The sequence below is a fragment of the Triticum aestivum genome, chromosome 7D, assembly GCF_018294505.1.
Source record: "Triticum aestivum cultivar Chinese Spring chromosome 7D, IWGSC CS RefSeq v2.1, whole genome shotgun sequence".
NCBI lineage: Eukaryota > Viridiplantae > Streptophyta > Magnoliopsida > Poales > Poaceae > Triticum > Triticum aestivum.
Window position 1 is genome coordinate 578,043,074 of NC_057814.1, and position 18,560 is coordinate 578,061,633.

The 18,560-nt window shown below is 46.5% G+C and overlaps 1 protein-coding gene across 3 annotated transcripts; it reads right to left on the reverse strand.

Annotated features, from left to right (window-relative positions):
* Positions 1 to 8,542: 8,542 nt before the first annotated feature.
* Positions 8,543 to 17,782, reverse strand: LOC123165247 (protein REVEILLE 8). Of its 3 annotated transcripts, none has more exons than XM_044582879.1 (9): positions 17,287 to 17,765; positions 16,587 to 16,644; positions 16,118 to 16,241; positions 15,856 to 16,017; positions 15,667 to 15,777; positions 15,364 to 15,473; positions 14,717 to 14,776; positions 13,269 to 13,363; positions 12,784 to 13,182 (listed from the first exon to the last, which is right to left on the reverse strand). In XM_044582879.1, exons 1-9 carry the CDS (start codon positions 17,565 to 17,567, stop codon positions 13,167 to 13,169), a joined length of 1,017 nt encoding a protein of 338 aa, XP_044438814.1. In that variant the 5' UTR covers positions 17,568 to 17,765; the 3' UTR covers positions 12,784 to 13,166. The 3 variants fall into 3 exon arrangements, with proteins under 3 accessions (XP_044438815.1, XP_044438814.1, XP_044438813.1); XM_044582878.1 differs by having other exon boundaries at positions 15,856 to 16,026; XM_044582880.1 differs by lacking the exons at positions 12,784 to 13,182; positions 13,269 to 13,363 and adding an exon at positions 8,543 to 8,637 and having other exon boundaries at positions 15,856 to 16,026; positions 17,287 to 17,782.
* Between the last annotated feature and the right edge of the window lie 778 nt (positions 17,783 to 18,560).

The window sequence follows — 18,560 nt, forward strand, 5'->3', positions numbered from 1 at the left end:
CAGGTCTTGAGTCTTACTCAATACTCACACCTTGTAACACAGCCAAGAACTCCTTCTTTGCTGATCTATTTTGAACTCTTTCAAAATCATGTCAAGGTGTGCGTTCTTTGAAAGTATCATCAGGCGTCTTGATCTATCTCTATAGATCTTGATGCCCAATATGTAAGCAGCTTTATCCAGGTCTTCCTTTGAAAAACTCCTTTCAAACAACCCTTTATGCTTTCCAGAAATTTTACATCATTTCGGATCAACAATATGTCATTCACATATACTTATCAGAAATGTTGTAGCGCTCCCACTCACTTTATTGTAAATACAAGTTTCTAACAAACTTTGTATAAACCCAAAAACTTTGATCACTCCATCAAAGCGTATATTCTGACTCCGAGATGCTTGCTCTAGTCCATGGAAGGATCGCTGGAGCTAGCATACCTTTTAGCATCCTTAGGATCGACAAAACCTTTCTGATTGTATCACATACAACCTTTCCTTACGAAAACTGGTAAGGAAACTTGTTTTGACATCCATCTGCCAGATTTCATAAATGCAGCTAATGCTAACATGATTCCGACGGACTTAAGCATCGCTACGGATGAGAAAATCTCATCGTAGTCAACTCCTTGAACTTGTGAAAATACTCTTTGCCACAAGTCGAGCTTCATAGACGGTAACATTACCGTCCATGTCCGTCTTCTTCTTAAAGATCCATTTATCTCAATGGCTTGCCGATCATCGGGCAAGTTCACCAAAGTCCATGCTTTGTTCTGATACATGGATCCTATCTCGGATTTCATGGCTTCTAACCATTTGTCGGAATATGGGCCCACCATCGCTTCTCCATAGCTCGTAGGTTCATGTTGTCTAACAACATGACTTCCAAGACAGGATTACGTACTACTCTGAAGTAGTACGCATCCTCGTCGTCCTACGAGGTTTGGTAGTGACTTGATCCGAAGTTTCATGATCACTATCATAAGCTTCCACTTCAATTGGTGTAGGTGCCACAGGAACAACTTCCTGTGCCCTGCTACACACTAGTTGAAGTGATGGTTCAATAACCTCATCAAGTCTCCACCATCCTCCCACTCAATTCTTTCGAGAGAAACTTTTCCTCGAGAAAGGACTCGTTTCTAGAAGCAATTACTTTTGCTTCCAGATCTGAAATAGGAGGTATACCCAACTGTTTTGGGTATTCTATGAAGATGCATTTATCCGCTTTGGGTTCGAGCTTATCAGCCTGAAACTTTTTCACATAAGCATCGCAGCCCCAAACTTTTAAGAAACGACAACTTAGGTTTCTCTAAACGGTGTCGTCTCAACGGAATTGCGTGGTGCCCCTTTTAAAGTGAATGCGGTTGTCTCTAATGCCTAACCCATAAACGATAGTGGTAATTCGATAAGAGACATCATGGTATGCACCATATCCAATAGGGTGCAGTTATGATGTTCGGACACACCATCACACTGTGGTGTTCCAGGCGGTATTAATTGTGAAACACTTTCCACAATGTCTTAATTGTGTGCCAAACTCGTAACTCAGATATCTCTATGATCATATCATAGACATTTTATCCTCTTGTCACGACGATCTTCAACTTCACTCTGAAATTACTTGAACCTTTCAATAATTCAGACTTGTGTTTCATCAAGTAAATATTCTCAGCATCTACTCAAATCATCTGTGAAGTAAGAACATATCGATATCCACTGCGTGCCTCAGCACTCATTGGACTGCACACATCAAATGTATTACTTCCAACAAGTTGCTCTCTTGTTCCATCTTACTGAAAACGAGGCCTTTCAGTCATCTTGCCCATGTGGTATGATTTGCATGTTCAATCAAGTGAGTCCAAACGATCCATCTGCATGGAGTTTCTTCATGCATATATACCAATAGACATGGTTCGCATGTCTCAATCTTTTCAAAAACGAGTGAGTCCAAAGATCCATCTACATGGAGCTTCTTCATGCGTTCTATACCAATATGACTCAAATGGCAGTGCCACAAGTATGTGGTACTATCATTACTATTTTATACCTTTTGGCACGAACATGTGTATCACTGCGATCGAGATTCATTTTAGGTGCAAGACCATTGAAGGTATTATTCAAATAAACAAAGTAACCATGATTCTCCTTAAATGAATAACCGTATTGCGATAAACATAATCCAATCATTGCTCAACGCAAACACCAAATCTCGATGGTAGAGGGAGCATGCGATGCTTGATCACATCAACCTTGGAAACACTTCCAACACATATCGTCATCTCACCTTTAGCTAGTCTCCGTTTATTCCGCAGCTTTTATTTCGAGTTACTAACACTTAGCAACCGAACCGGTATCTAATACCCTGGTGCTGCTAGGAGTACTAGTAAAGTACACATTCATATAATGTATATCCAATATACTTCTGTCGACCTTGCCTGCCTTCTCATCTACCAAGTATCTAGGGTAGTTCTGCTTCAGTGACCGTTCCCCTCATTACAGAAGCACTTAGTCTCGGGTTTGGGTTCAACCTTGGGATTCTTCACTAGAGCAGCAAATGATTTGCTGTTTCATGAAGTATCCCTTTTGCCCTTGCCCTTCTAGAAACTAGTGGTTTTACTAACCATCAACAATTGATGCTCCTTCTTGATTTCTACTTTCGCGGTGTCAAACATCGCGAGTTGCTCAAGGATCATCATATCTATCCCTGATATGTTATAGTTCATCACGAAGCTCTAATAGCTTGGTGGCAGTGACTATGGAGAACCATCACTATCTCATCTGGAAGATTAACTCCCACTCGATTCAAGCGATTGTGGTACTCAGACAATCTGAGCACATGCTCAACGATTGAGCTTTTCTCCCTTAGTTTGCAGGCTTAAGAAACTTGTCAGAGGTCTCATACCTCTTGACGTGGGCACTAGTCTGAAATCCCAATTTCAGTCTTCGGAACATCTCATATGTTCTGCGACGTTTCAAAACGTCTTTGGTGCCACAATTCTAAACCGTTAGCATTACGCACTGAACTATCACGTAGTCATCAAAACGTGTATGTCAGATGTTTCGCAACATCTACAGACGACGCTGAGGTTCAGCACACCGAGCGGTGCATTAAGGACATAAGCCTTCTGTGCAGCAATGAGGACAATCCTCAGTTTACGGACCCAGTCCGCATAATTGCTACTATCAACTTTCAACTAAATTTTCTCTAGGAACATATCTTAAACAGTAGAACTAAAGCGTAAGCTATGACATAATTTGCAAAGACCTTTTGACTATGTTCATGATAATTAAGTTCATCTGATTATTTAATGAACTCCCACTCAGATAGACATCCCTCTAGTCATCTAAGTGATACATGATCCGAGTCAAACTAGGCCGTGTCCGATCATCACGTGAGACGGACTAGTCATCATCGGTGAACATCTCCATGTTGATCGCATCTACTATACGACTCATGTTCGACCTTTCGATCTCTTGTGTTCCGAGGCCATGTCTGTACATGCTAGGCTCGTCAAGTCAACCTAAGTGTTTCGCATGTGTTCCGAGGCCATGTCTGTACATGCTAGGCTCGTCAACACCCGTTGTATTCGAACGTTAGAATCTATCACACCCGATCATCACGTGGTGCTTCGAAACAACGAACCTTCGCAACGGTGCACAGTTAGGGGGAACACGTCTCTTGAAATTTTAGTGAGGGATCATCTTATTTATGCTACCGTCGTTCTAAGCAAATAAGATGTAAACATGACAAACATCACATGCAAATCATAAAGTGACGTGATATGGCCAATATCATCTTGCGCCTTTTGATCTCCATCTTCGAGGCGCGGCATGATCACCTTCGTCACCGGCATGACACCATGATCTCCATCATCATGATCTCCATCATCGTGTCTTCATGAAGTTGTCTCGCCAACTATTACTTCTACTACTATGGCTAACGGTTAGCAATAAAGTAAAGTAATTACATGGCGTTTTCATTGACACGCAGGTCATACAATAAATTAAGACAACTCCTATGGCTCCTGCCGGTTGTCATACTCATCGACATGCAAGTCGTGATTCCTATTACAAGAACATGATCAATCTCATACATCACATATATCATTCATCACATCCTTTTGGCCATATCACATCACATAGCATACCCTGCAAAAACAAGTTAGACGTCCTCTAATTGTTGTTGCATGTTTTACGTGGCTGCTATGGGATTCTAGCAAGAACGTTTCTTACCTACGCAAAAGCCACAACGTGATATGCCAATTTCTATTTACCCTTCATAAGGACCCTTTTCATCGAATCCGATCCGACTAAAGTGGGAGAGACAGACACCCGCTAGCCACCTTATGCAACTAGTGCATGTCAGTCGGTGGAACCTGTCTCACGTAAGTGTACGTGTAAGGTCGGTCCGGGCCGCTTCATCCCACGATGCCGCCGAATCAAGATAAGACTAGTAACGGCAAGTAAATTGACAAAATCGACGCCCACAACTACTTTGTGTTCTACTCGTGCATAGAAACTACGCATAGACCTAGCTCATGATGCCACTGTTGGGGAACGTAGCAGAAATTCAAAATTTTCTACGCATCACGAAGATCAATCTATGGAGTAATCTAGCAACGAGGGGAAGGGGAGTGCATCTACATACCCTTGTAGATCGCGATGCGGAAGCGTTGCAAGAACGCGGATGAAGGAGTCGTACTCGTAGCGATTCAGATCGCGGTTGATTCCGATCTAAGCGCCGAACCACGGCGCCTCCGCGTTCAACACACATGCAGCCCGGTGACGTCTCCCACGCCTTGATCCAGCAAGGAGAGAGGGAGAGGTTGGGGAAGACTCCGTCCAGCAGCAGCACGACGGTGTGGTGGTGATGGAGGAGCGTGGCAATCCTGCAGGGCTTCGCCAAGCACTGCGGAGAGAGGAGGAGGGAGAGGGGTAGGGCTGCGCCAAGAGAGAGGAAGTCTCATGTGTCTGGCAGCCCCAAAACCCCCACTATTTATAGGGGGGGAGGGGCTGCGCCCCCATCTAGGGTTCCCCCCCAAAGGGGTGCGGCCATCCCTAGATGGGACTTGGGGGGCGGCCAAGGGGGGAGAGAGGGGGGCGCACCACTAGGTGGGCCTTAGGCCCATCTGAGCCTAGGGTTTCCCCCTTCCCCCCCCTTCCTGCGCCCTGGGCCCCTTGTGGGAGGCGCACCAGCCCACCTAGGGGCTGGTCCCTTCCCACACTTGGCCCACGCAGCCCTCTGGGGCCGGTGGCCCCACCTGGTGGACCCCCGGGACCCTCCCGGTGGTCCCGGTACGTTACCGATAGCACCCGAAACTTTTCCGGTGACCAAAACAGGACTTCCCATATATAAATCTTTACCTCCGGACCATTCCGGAACTCCTCGTGATGTCTGGGATCTCATCTGGGACTCCTAACAACATTCGGTAACCACGTATATCTATTCCCTATAACCCTAGCGTCATCGAACCTTAAGTGTGTAGACCCTACGGGTTCTGGAACCATGCAGACATGACCGAGACGTTCTCCGGCCAATAACCAACAGCGGGATCTGGATACCCATGTTGGCTCCCACATGTTCCACGATGATCTCATCGGATGAACCACGATGTCGGGGATTCAATCAATCCCGTATACAATTCCCTTTGTCTATCGGTATGTTACTTGCCCGAGATTCGATCGTCGGTATCCCGATACCTTGTTCAATCTCGTTACCGGCAAGTCTCTTTACTCGTTCCGTAACACATCATCCCGTGATCAACTCCTTGGTCACATTGTGCACATTATGATGATGTCCTACCGAGTGGGCCCAGAGATACCTCTCCGTTTACACGGAGTGACAAATCCCAGTCTCGATTCGTGCCAACCCAACAGACACTTTCGGAGATACCTGTAGTGCACCTTTATAGCCACCCAGTTACGTTGTGACGTTTGGTACACCCAAAGCATTCCTACGGTATCCGGGAGTTGCACAATCTCATGGTCTAAGGAAATGATACTTGACATTAGAAAAGCTCTTAGCAAACGAACTACACGATCTTGTGCTAGGCTTAGGATTGGGTCTTGTCCATCACATCATTCTCCTAATGATGTGATCCCGTTATCAACGACATCCAATGTCCATGGTCAGGAAACCGTAACCATCTATTGATCAACGAGCTAGTCAACTAGAGGCTTACTAGGGACATGGTGTTGTCTATGTATCCACACATGTATCTGAGTTTCCTATCAATACAATTCTAGCATGGATAATAAACGATTATCATGAACAAGGAAATATAATAATAACCAATTTATTATTGCCTCTAGGGCATATTTCCAACATAAGGTGCGTGAGGGGGAGAAGGCCATGGACCGCGACCAGTTCGTGTGCAGGGCTGCATGCACGGCAGCAGAATACATGGGGTGTTTTTGCAAGATGGCCAAGCCTGGTGGGCCCCCAGGGCTGGTCCCCGCCGCCGCCGGATGAGCTGAAGTTTAATGTTGATGGCGCTTACATTCCGGGAAGCCAGCATGGCGCATGGGGCGTCATCGTCCGTGATTCTATGGGGCATGTGGTAGCGGCACGAGCAGGACGGGTTGCTCACGTGGCCTCAGCTTTCGACACGGAGCTGCATGCAGTCGAGCAAGCGTTGGATGTAGCGGCGGAGCTAGGAGTGCTGCGGCTCACGGTGGAGACGGACGCACTCCTGGTGCAACAAGCTTTAAATCGCCGAGCGCCAGACTTCTCCAGGCAAGCTCATGTGATTGAGGATGTCAAAGTACAAGCGCGCTTATGGTTTGCTTCTTGTGTATTTGCTCATTGTAAGAGGGAGGCCAATACGGTTGCCCACAATCTAGCTAAGTTTGGCTTATCACTCGCTGTGGGTGAGAGTATTGTACTGGATGATGACCTTCCAGCTGATGTAGCTGGTTCTGTTATGGGCGGTTCTGCCCAAGATGTTGCGTAATAAAGCATATTGCTTGACCTCAAAAAAGGATATCGTTCAGGTTTGCCAAGAAATAATATTGTTCAAAAGAGAATTGCTGGTGAGCAAATGATGCAATCGCCTGAAAATGTGATGGGGATGACGTGGTCAGCCGCGGCGTCGCCGGCGGTGAGGCAAAGGATTGACAATGCAGGTGTGACGGTGGTCGCCCGGCAAGCCCGGGCGGTCGCCGGTGGCTCTGGCCATCGGCCTCGGCCTCACGGGTGACTTATTGCCCGGAGTCTCACCTGGTGCATATCCTGGAGTTGCAGAAGCATCTGGCGCCCTCGGCGAGCTTCTGAATACTGCTGCTGCTATTGTAAGCCATGTCTCCACACTGGATGCTACCTACTGGCGTCACTGCTAGTGGTCTGAAGAGAAAGAAAGGGCCTGTGTAATTCTGGCATCGTATTTCTTTCTAATGGATGAGTGATGTTTAGTTTCTGGGAGTTTGATGACAACTTAGCATATTTCTGAATCATGTGGTTCTTGTAGGTTTTTTACTTTTTTCTGCATGCATTGCGTGACCAGCTTTGTGGAGCTGGGTTCAGCCTTCTTATCAACGAAAATGGACACAAGGAGCTCTCCCTGGTGATCTAAAAAAAAGGACGAGACAATCCAGGACTAGCCCTTGCCATTTTAAAGACAGAACAGTTCCCGGCAATTCCTGAATTTGAACATTTCAAAGCAATTATCCCCATCCCATCTCAAACAAACACCAACAACAATCAAGCATCTACACCGCACTTGTTTTGATGCAGCGAGTTCTGAGGCGGAGACCAAATCTACAGATTTCAGGGTGCCACCGGAACTGAACAGACCAAAGAGCTACAGATTTCAGGATGCACCGGAACTCAGCACAAGGAAAATCAAAGCATCGAACACCAGCAATACGAAACAAACAGCACACAGGTGACACAGGTGAACTTTGATATGAGGACGCCATGGATGAAGCTCAAACGCTTTATGATCATTGACAGATGCGCAAGTTTTAAAAGTCACAGTGTCAAGTTTTAAAAGTCACAGTACTGTTAGGGCAGATGCTCATTCAGAACTCACATTGCATAGCATCAGGGTGCACATCATTACATTGTGGTGGAGAATACACCCAGCTGGATTATTATTCAGCTTATTATTTGCCTTGATCGGATACTCGCAGATCTCAAACGTTTACATGATAACACATATGTACATCCACAAGCATATAAAGATTATACATACAAGAACCATCTTGAGCTAGGCCCCACCCCAGGGAAAAGAATTGCTTGAGCACACAAAACTGGCTATCTACACCAACTTGATAAGCAACACTAGCCTAGGGTTAGAGCACCATTTCGGAAGCTGTACAAATGTCACTGCCCCAACCAACATTCATAAATAGCCAGACTAGACGCCGACAGGACCAGTACAAGGAGAACACAAGCGTCTCTCGGAACAACTGAAACTGCTATGGTGAATGACTGATGCTCGCTCACTCACTCGTTACCCTGGAAAACGTAAATGGTCACTGTTGAGATGCAGTACATTATTAGGCCACAAGCATATGAACAATTGAACATGGAAAGAGACTGAATTCTTACATGGATGGGAGATGGCTACTCTAGGACCCGAGATTTTCCATGCCTTCAGGTTTATTTTCGTCTCCACCAGAACCATACGACGAGAGCAACTGCCTCTGCAATCGAAAAAAGGTAAGTCAGTCAGGTTTTCAGACCAATACACTGGAACAAATCAAGCAATTAATTGATTTGCATAGTTTTGTGCAAAATACATGCATTGCCACTTATCAACATGGCTAATATGTACCAGCGGTTATCTTTGAAGACCACAAAATTGCATCTTTGCAGGGTTGTTTAGGGAATAAATGTTTCATATATTATTTCTAAGGTACGCATCATTACAGTTTTCATGAAGATCAACGATCGCTCAGGAGTGTAATGCTTGAAAAAAATGGATACAGTTCAAATTCCATCAAAGTGTGCTAGGGCACTGTACTCACAGCGCCGGCCCTGACCGGATCCCGCCTGAATCCGAGCACGACGCGCGGGAGCGGCCAGGGTCGTCACTACTCACAACACACCGGTGCCCTCGCCGTCTTCGTCCCAGACATGGGTGCTTGCCAGGAGACTCGGGAGAGCGGAAGAAGGGGAAGGCGGAGCTCACCAGGAGCTTGTAGTCGACGCGGGGTGGCATGGGAGCTCGAGTCTGCGATGGCTTGGCGCGCGGCGGCTGCTGCCGGAGCGGGACGATGACGGGAGGTAGTAGGAGGTTGTGGGGCTCCTCGTGAAGATGCCCTGTGGCACGGGGGCTTTCATGCGAAGCAGCTCGGGGAGACGGGGAGGTCTGGCTCTCGACCTCCCGACCAAATCGAGCTCCGCCTCGCAGAGCGGGCAGGGGAGCGGGCGCGCTGGAGCTCGGCCTCACCGGAGCGGGATGCGGCGCGGCGCGCAGGCGCTCGACCTCGTGCGCGCTAAGCAGGTGACCAGCACAAAGCGGAGAATGTCGCAGCGGGGCAAGCAGGTGGCCGAGCCTGTGCGAGCGCCCTGACCGAGTCCATGGGAGCGCCCTGGCCGACCCTTGCTCGCGCGCGCCATGGTAGAGCCCCCTGGCCGAGCCCGTGCTCGCGGTGGTGCGACGTGGAGGAGCGCCCTGGTCGCACCCGCGCTCATGCGTGCCGCCGGCGAGCACCGCATCTCGCTCACCAGCAAGGCTCGGGTGCAGTTGTCATGCGTGCACGCTAGGTGCTCGACATAGGGTGTGTTTGGTTTTAGTCATCAAGTGGAATGGAACAGGTTCGACCCATCCCTGGGCCTCATTCCTGCGTTTGGTGGACAACTAGTACTCGAACCCACTCGTTCCCAGAAAACGAATATTCGGCCCAGATCCGGAACACACCCATACCTCCGATTCGGTGGAATCACGCGGAACCGCTCGCTCTCCCCTCTCAGACGTGAAACACTATCGTCTCTCCCTCTCTCGAACTGCGTCGCCTCTCCCTCGTCTCTCCCTCTGCCGATCTGTCCGGCATGACCACCGGAGGAGATGGGATGGTTGACCGAAGAGGAGGAGGTGCAGAGTGTGAGCGGCTGTGGGGCAGCGGGCTTGCATCGGGGCAACACCAAACCGCATGACATGGAGCGGCGGCGGCTCCCGAAACAAGACGCCACAGCGGTGCACCTCACGCGACGGCGGAAGAAACCGACCTCGCCTCAAGCGGCAGCGGAAGGGGAAGCATGAGGTGTGGCTGGTTCTTGCCGGCGGCGGCCTGACTTGCTGTTCCAAATTGTTTGTGCTGCTATGTTGTGCGATGCGATACTATCCTGGAGACCCAAACTTTAGATCCATACATTCAGTTTATGCATAGTGTTTATGTGCTGAAGCATGAACTAGAGGGGAAGAATATATTTATCATGCTTCACACTGTCAAATTATTTGTGTTGCAAAATTTACCGATTCCATCTCTTCAGTTCGTTCTTGTGGCACTTTCAAAATTTTATCACTGAGTTCATGCTAGTGACACCGTCAAATTTAGAGGGGAAGAATTTATTTGTCATTCAGTTCATGCTAGTGACACTGTCAGAAGTTTATGCATAGTGTCATGGTGTTTATGTGCCGAAGCATTGGCAAATTTACTCAATCCATCTCTTCAACCAAACGCAGGAACAAAACCATTCCGTCTAGTTTTTGACTCCAACCAAACACATGACCGGAATCGACACATTCCACTGGAATGGAATGGAATGGAACCATTCCATTTAGTTCTTCAACCAAACACACCCATAATGCCTGAGAGAGACTAGTGAGAGGGAGAGAAAGACTAGTCAACCTATACACGTGGCTTGCTTTCTTTGCCAAGTCAGCCTGACAAGTGGGTCCCACCCGCCAGTTTTGTTGTTACACACGACTCAACTTCAAATCAGTGCGATTTGTTACTCACTTGCCGCAAAAGTGGTGGTTTTTTGTGATTTTCGGCAAAATCGGTGGTTTTGGAGTACCCTAACTACAAATGTGGTGATTTCGAGCAATTTGCGATTTTACTCCCAATCACACCATAGGTGAAGGATGAATTATAAGTTGAACTTAAGAATTGTATTCCTCCATCGTTTCCCTTTTCTTCTTTGTAGCCTATAAAAAGTTGGTGCATCCTTCCGTACATCTTGTGAAGTCTCTACATCTCACAAAGGTCTTTTATTTTCAAAGGCTTACAATGATTCATAGGGGGCAATTGCCCCCCCCCCCCCCCCCCAACCACCACCACCACACACCACCATTTTAGTATTTGTAGTTTATGTTATTGAAGATAAAAAAGGCTTCGCTCTCGGTGAAGGAATCTTCGATGGATGTTCCCACAAACCTGGACGCTACAAGACATTTTGCATGTTGATCGCCAGTCATTCGGTGTTCAAAAACGTGCTGGCGATGAGCGTGCACATGACATTTTGAGGTTAATGACAACATAAGTATATGACGACCCGCAAGTATAGGGGATTACAACAGTTTTTGAGGGTAGTATTTCACCCAATTTTATTGATTCGACACAAGGGAACCAAAGAATATTTATAAACCTTAGCAGCTGAGTTGTCAATTCAACCACACTTGAGAAGCAAACTCTTGCAGCAATTTCAGCGTCGCCGGCTAGTGGTTCTTCCAGCGCCTTCTGTTTTCAGAGGGTTGGATGAGTTGGGGAGAGCCAAGGCTGAACGGGAGAGGTGAGACTTGGAGGGGCTATCTACAAATGTGTAACGTGAAGCGGGCGTATTTCTGTAAAATTGCACGGATTGCTTTGTGGTGTACTTTGGATGCAGATCCGACGATCCAAAACGAAGGATGACAGGCACACCATCATCACCAATTCAGATTTTTTTTATAGGAAGTAGAGATGGCCGAGTGATGTTTAGTTTCTGCGAGTATGAAAACTTGGCATGTTTCGAGGTTATGTACTTTATGTACATTTTTTACCTTTTCCTGCATGTGTTGTGTGAAGAGCTTTGTGGAGTTAGGTTCAGGCTTCTTAGGACATGGCCAATGCATAGCCTCAAATTGATGCCCCGCAGACCATGTAGGCTTGGGTGACTGAAAAAATTGGTTCGGATGGTACTATGGGATCGTCAGCACAAGACAGGTGTTTGGCGGGAAAAAAATGGTCCTAAAGTAAACGGTAGAAAAAGTAAAGTAGATGCATGTTTACCCTAATCTTTTTCATTTGCTTTGATGAGGCCCACCAGCTGATGCTCCTGTTGTGAAGGAAAAACAAATGAAGCTGTCCGAACCTACTTCTTCTCATAGGATAACTACATGGTGATGTTTCCATAGTTCGCCCTTATCAATGAAATGGGAGCCAAGGAGCGCTCTCCCGGTTGATCTAAATAAAAAGGAACGAGGCCATCCAGGACTAGCCCTTGCCATTTTAAAAAACAGGACAGTTCCTGGCAATTCCTGAACTTGAACATTTCAAAGCAATTATCATCCCATCTCAAACAAACACCAGCAACAAGAAAGCATCTACACTGCACCTGCTTTAGTTCTGAGGCGGAGACCAAATCTACAGATTTCAGGGTGCCACCAGAACTGAACAGACCAAAGCTGCAGATTTCACGATGCACCGGAACTCGGCACAAGGAAAATCAAAGCATCAAACACCAGCAATACGAAACAAACAGCACACAGGTGAACTTTGATATGAGCACGCCATGGATGAAGCTCAAACGCTTTATGATCAATGACAGACGCACAACTTTTAAAAGTCACAGTATTGTTAGGGCAGATGCGCTTTTCAGAACTCCCACTCCATAGCATCAGGGTGCACATCGTTACATTGTAGTGGAGAATACGCCAAGCTGGATTTATTATTCAGCTTATTATTTGCCTTGATAGGATACTCGCAGTATCTCAAACGTTTACACAATAACACATATGTACATCCACAAGCACATACTTATCGGTGTATACATACAAGAACCATCTTGAGCTATGCCCCGCCCTAGGGAAAAGAATTGCTTGAGCACGCAAAACTGGCTATCTACACCAACTTGGTAAGCAACCCTAGCCTAGGGTTAGAGCACCATTTCGGAAGCTGTACAAATGTCACTGCCCCAACCAACATTCATAAATAGCCAGACTAGACACCGACAGGACCAATACAAGGAGAACACAAGCGTCTCTCGGAAACAACTGAAGCTGCCATGGTGAATGGCTGATGTTCGCTCACTCACTCGTTACCCTGAAAAATACAAATAGTCTCTCTGTTGAGATGCACTACATCTTAGGCCACAAGCATATGAACATGGAAAGAGACTGAATTCTTACATGGATGGGAGATGGCTACTCTGGGACCCGAAATTTTCCATGCCTTCAGGTTTATTTTCGTCTCCACCAGAACCATACGACGAGAGCAACTGCCTCTGCAATCAAAAAAAGGTAAATCAGTCGGGTTTTTAGAACAATACACTGGAACAAATCAAGCTATTAATTGATTTGCATAGTTTTGTGCAAAATACATGCAATGCCGCTGATCAACATGGCTAATATGTACCAGCGGTTATCTTTGAAGACCACAAAATTGCATCTTTGCAGGGTTGTTTAGGGAATAAATGTTTCATATTATTATTTCTATGGTCAACGCATCATTACAGTTTCACGAAGATCAACAATCGCTCAGGAGTGTAATGCTTGAAAAAGATGGATACAGTACAAATTCCATCAGATAGTCCGGGGGCAGAGATAATCAAAGCATGCTAGGGCGCTGTAGCTACCTGATGTGCTTCCATAGCACTAACAGACACTTGCTATGAACATATATATCAAAGATGTTTATCAAAATTACATGTTTTCCCCTAAAAAGATGAACACTGGCAGTCCATAAAATTAACTACTAGTTGACCTTTTGAACTTTTTCCCTAGCAAAAAACATGGAAAAATGTTTTTTATGTGGTCGTTATACGGTAACATATTGCTATATAAAGTTGTGGCTCCCCTCCAGACAAGGTCGCAGGCCCTGGTAATATGCTGGCTGAGCAGGTGCGGAAAGCGAAGGCAGGGGCACGGGAGGTTAAAGCAGGAGGACATGCCTTCTCCCATGAACTGGAGAGAGAGAGAGAGAGAGAGAGAGATTGGCAGCAGAATGCGCTTCTCCTGTGTAGGTCTCACAGAGAGATGAGAGGGTGGGGTTGGGCTGAGCTTTGCATCGTCTTCTTTCTTTTATTTTTTTCATTTTGTGCTATAAGGCAAAGATTCTTTGTGCCTTTTTTTCCATGTGTTTGCAAAGGGTCATAGACTTATACTAGGTTATGAGCGTGCAGATATTTAATTTGCTAGTGGCTCTGAGTTACAGTCACACCAAAGTTATGAAGGAGTTGGGTTGCCACAAAATGCATTACCCATTTAAAATCTTCAACAAGATTTCAGCAGACTGTGCACTGTTAAGGACCCATGATTTCGAAATCAGAATACCTAAGAAGGGGGGAAATCCATTTCCATTATTGTTGTGATTAAGCATAAAGTGGAATTTTAGGGTGTACTAGGAATCTGAGGTAACCTGACAATGATACAAATATCTGAAAACACTACTGTCACCACAATCATTGCACTGGGTCGAAGTATGTTGTGGTCAGGTTAAAAATATCTGAAAACACTACTATCACCATAACCATTGCACTGGGTCGAAGTATGGTGTGGTCAAGCACAACCATAGTATGTAAGGACTAAGAAGCATTAGAACATCAATATAAGGCAAAGAAAGAAGAAACAAAACTTACATGGGCCTCAAATTCTGGGTTAATCAAGTTCACCGATAGATTTCGCATGAGCAGTAGTACCTGTAGATTAGTCACTTCAACAGATCAATATTCATTGCAAGTGAAAAGGAGAAGTTTGCGTGTGAAAAATACAGATAAGCATATGATAGTAATAAAATGCATGAACTCCAAGTCATGAATGGATAACGATGAAATGCAGCACAGAAGGAAATTTAACAAAACTAGAAGGAATGAGAGCATCAGGACTAAGGACTGTTTATTAAATGCAAAATGTAGGTGATCCTTCTTCGTAACTCGCACATATCTAACACATTACTGCAAAATTTTACAAACTCTACAAAACATTGTAACTTCTAATTTTTATTCTAATAACAGTGCTGGATAAGAGAATTATGACAAAAAATTCAGAAACTATCTCTCCTATGACCATGTTAATCAAAAGGCATGACTATTTTAGTCTTCTTTGGTAGTCAACAAATATTTGTACGCGAAAACATAGCCAAGACTACAGCCTAAACTAGCAAAAAGGAGTGGCAATTTGGCAGAGACATACAGGAATTAGTTCCATTGAAATGAGAAAGCTAATATAATGGTGAAACAATGAAACTGCTCTAATGAAAAAAAAAGAGGCCTTAGAGCAGACATACCGTTTCCACATCAATAGGATCCATTGCCTTTAACCTCTGCAAATGTCCAGTTGTATCTGGATCGAATACACTTCCCAGGAAGTTGTATACTTGTGAAAAATCTGGCATAGCTGCACGTGTAACCAGGGAGCAGCAGAAGTAAGAATACAGTGAGAAATAGAATCGATCTCACAAAGCTATCTCTAGCTTAAGGTAATGTTTAAATAGGAAAAATATATCATACATTCTATAGTGAAGGACTAAGCCGATGGCCTAGATAACAGTTGCAAGGATGGATTTGCACGGCCTAAAGAGGAAACTTACCCCGCATTTGTGGCAGCACATTTTCTTGTTCAACTGCTTCAGAGGTTGGCCATGTTCCAGATTGGCTCTCTATACTACTAGAGCAGTTATTTGTGGCAATGGCACTTGTAACTGTCCAACATGTGAAACTTCAGTACTTCATAAATCGTTAGTCTTCAATCAGCATTATGACAATAGTGAATAACAGACCTTGTGTAGGTTGAACAAGAGCATTGTCCCAGGAAGGCACCACCGCATTTGCATTTGTGTTTGGTACAACCATAGATGCATCCATAGACACATCAACACCATCTTGCTCCCTCGGAGGAGGGGGAGGAGGAGCAGGTTGTTGTGATAAAACAGCTTGGGGTGCTACAGGGGCTAAACAAATTTTAGTTAGCAAGCGCTGAACTGTTGAAGTAGAAACAGTTCACGCTGGAGACTAGAAAGTAGAAACATGACCGGTAAGTACCAGTTTTAGAGGCCTTCTGCGGATATGGATGTGCTGCCTTACGCTTCGGCCGAGGCGGTGGTAAATGTTCGCCTGTACCGTTCTTTTGAACCTTCAAAAAGTACTTCTGTGCATGGCTCCTTATCTGTTACAGAAAATGTGCAGTGTGCCAAGGAGGTTTAGCACGCCAATTTTTTTCATGATATTGTGATTTAAACCAATACAAGAGCGCATCTTTTGTAATGAGACTCAACTTGTTTCACTAGTATAACTTGAGTGCACCAAAAGTTGAACAATTTGCTTATGTAATGTGTGGTACACTAAAAGGCTTGACCAGCATTATCCAAATTTTGCCCAGTTAGCATTTGCAAGGACTTGTACTCCCTCCGTTCCATATTACTCGTCGTTGATTTAGTACAAAGTTGTACTAAATCAGTGACGAGTAATATGGAACGGAGGGAGTAGATACTAAGATAGCTACCAACTATACCTGTATCACAGTTTTTGAGCCAACAAATGCTTCTATCTTTTTCCAATCACGATCAAACCTATAATAACAGACAAAAAGAAAGAGGTGAATCCCTTTATAGTAATACTGTCAGTTGCATACTCTGCTACCTACAAGTAATATAAATGTATAGCTGAACCCCTTGTCAAAATCACTTCTTTCTCCCCTCTCTTCCAAGCTGCAGGCAGATGTACACCACGTGCTCCAACCAAAGCCCAAAAGTATACAATCCCGGTGATACATCAGTTGGACATGAATCCTAACTTGCAAAAAGTACAATAAAACCTCCCCCAGTGCCTTGAAACAAACATCCAATAAATAAAACGCATCTGTCTTTTTATTAGTATATGCACGCCCTCTGTTATCCCTGAACCGCGCGCCAAATGCTTACTCCACCACATTTTCAGCCAGAGAACGAATCAAAATCCAAGACTCAAAGAACAACCCAAAACGCTACGCGTGTATGGAGAGTGCCTGGGGGCAATTCTAACAGATTCTGAAAAAATCCTCACCACCCAATTCGGTCAACAACCAAAACCAATTAGGAATCGACACGCCCCGCCCAAGATAGAGCATGTAAAGCAGAAATTTTTCACATTTCGCGGAGCGGACGCAGGGACCGAATCTACCGGGACATGAGCCGCGTGCGCAAAGGAAGATGGGATTGGAGGGGGCAACTCACAGCTGCAGGGCCTCGAGGAACTTGTCGTGCTCGGGCTCGGTCCAGCTCTCCCGGGACTTGGTGATGGTGTAGGGCTTCCTGACCTTCATCCTGGCGTCCTCCGCCGCCGCCGCCGCGTCCGCCGGCACGGCCATCGGCGGCCCCGCGGCCACCGGCACCACCTGCTGCTGCTCCTTCCCCTTCCCGCCTCCCCCTCCCCCTCCGTCCCCTCCGCCTCCCCCCACGGCGGCCGCCGCCGCCCCGGCCTCGAGCGGCTTGGGCGTCGTGCTCATCGACACCATCCGCCGGCAGACTCTCGCGGCCGACCGACTGACTGTACGCCTGCGGTAGGTGCGCCGCGGGAGCTAGGGTTTCCGTGCGGGTGCGCGTGCGTGTGCGTGTGGCTTGGCTGCTCGGGGAATGGCTCGGGTCTGGATGCTGGAGTGGGATGGCTCGGGTCGGGCCACTCGCCTTTTCTTTTCTTTCCCTCTGGTGCGATGTGGTGCGCGCGCGCGCGCGTGTCAGGGCCGAAAGAGAGAGGTGGTCCTGCCTGTGCGGCTGCGGGCGGACGTCTCTGGGGGCTTCGCCGGGCGTCCGGCCGCCCGTGGCCACAAGCGTGGCGCGGCGTGGTCGGCCGGTTGGTTGGTTGGGACGGGCATGATGCGGTTCGCGCGCCCGATGCCGATCTGCTGAGCTGACCCGTGCGAGCGCGAACCACGTGGGCCTGCGCGGCCGCCGGGGCAGCGCCGCCCGGAGAGACACCGGAAAGTCGGTTGGATTCGCTCCTATTTTATTCTCCCCCGGCGGTATATGCTCCACGCGCCCACATTTTCTTATCTTATTCCTTTTCTTTTCAACATTTTCTCATCTTATTCAACAGGTCAAAAATGCAAAAAAGGAAATGTCTCTCCAAACTCCTCCCCCTACTTCGGCTTTTTTTTTCATAAATGTTAACGCCCACATGTGCGGCACGTTTACGCTTCGCCCACATGCGTCGATGCACGTTGATTCTATTTTGTACGAACCCTAAAGGAATCGATTCTATTTTGCACGAACCCTAAAGGAATCGATTCTAGTTGCGCGTCACCGCCTAGTCCACGCGCGTGTGGGCGAACTGCTCTTCGCACACGACGCTCGTACGTTGTTAGATGACAACTGCAGTTGCGCGTACGTGGCAACTAGGTAAACACATATGGCAACTATATTTGGTTGCTAGACGGCAACTGCAGTTGTGCGAACGTGGCAACTAGGCAAACACACATGGCAACTGTGATTAATCATACATGGTAACTATG

What these genes read in the sequence shown, in the direction of transcription:
- LOC123165247 (XM_044582878.1), bottom strand. Translation starts at nt 17,567, where the DNA reads ATGGTGTCGATGAGCACGACGCCCAAGCCGCTCGAGGCCGGGGCGGCG. An exon ending in TCTTGTTCAACCTACACAAG is followed by an intron (nt 15,778 to 15,855) that starts GTCTGTTATTCA and finishes CATGTTGGACAG; the next exon opens with TTACAAGTGCCATTGCCACA. An exon ending in TGTGCTGCCACAAATGCGGG is followed by an intron (nt 15,474 to 15,666) that starts GTAAGTTTCCTC and finishes TTACACGTGCAG; the next exon opens with CTATGCCAGATTTTTCACAA.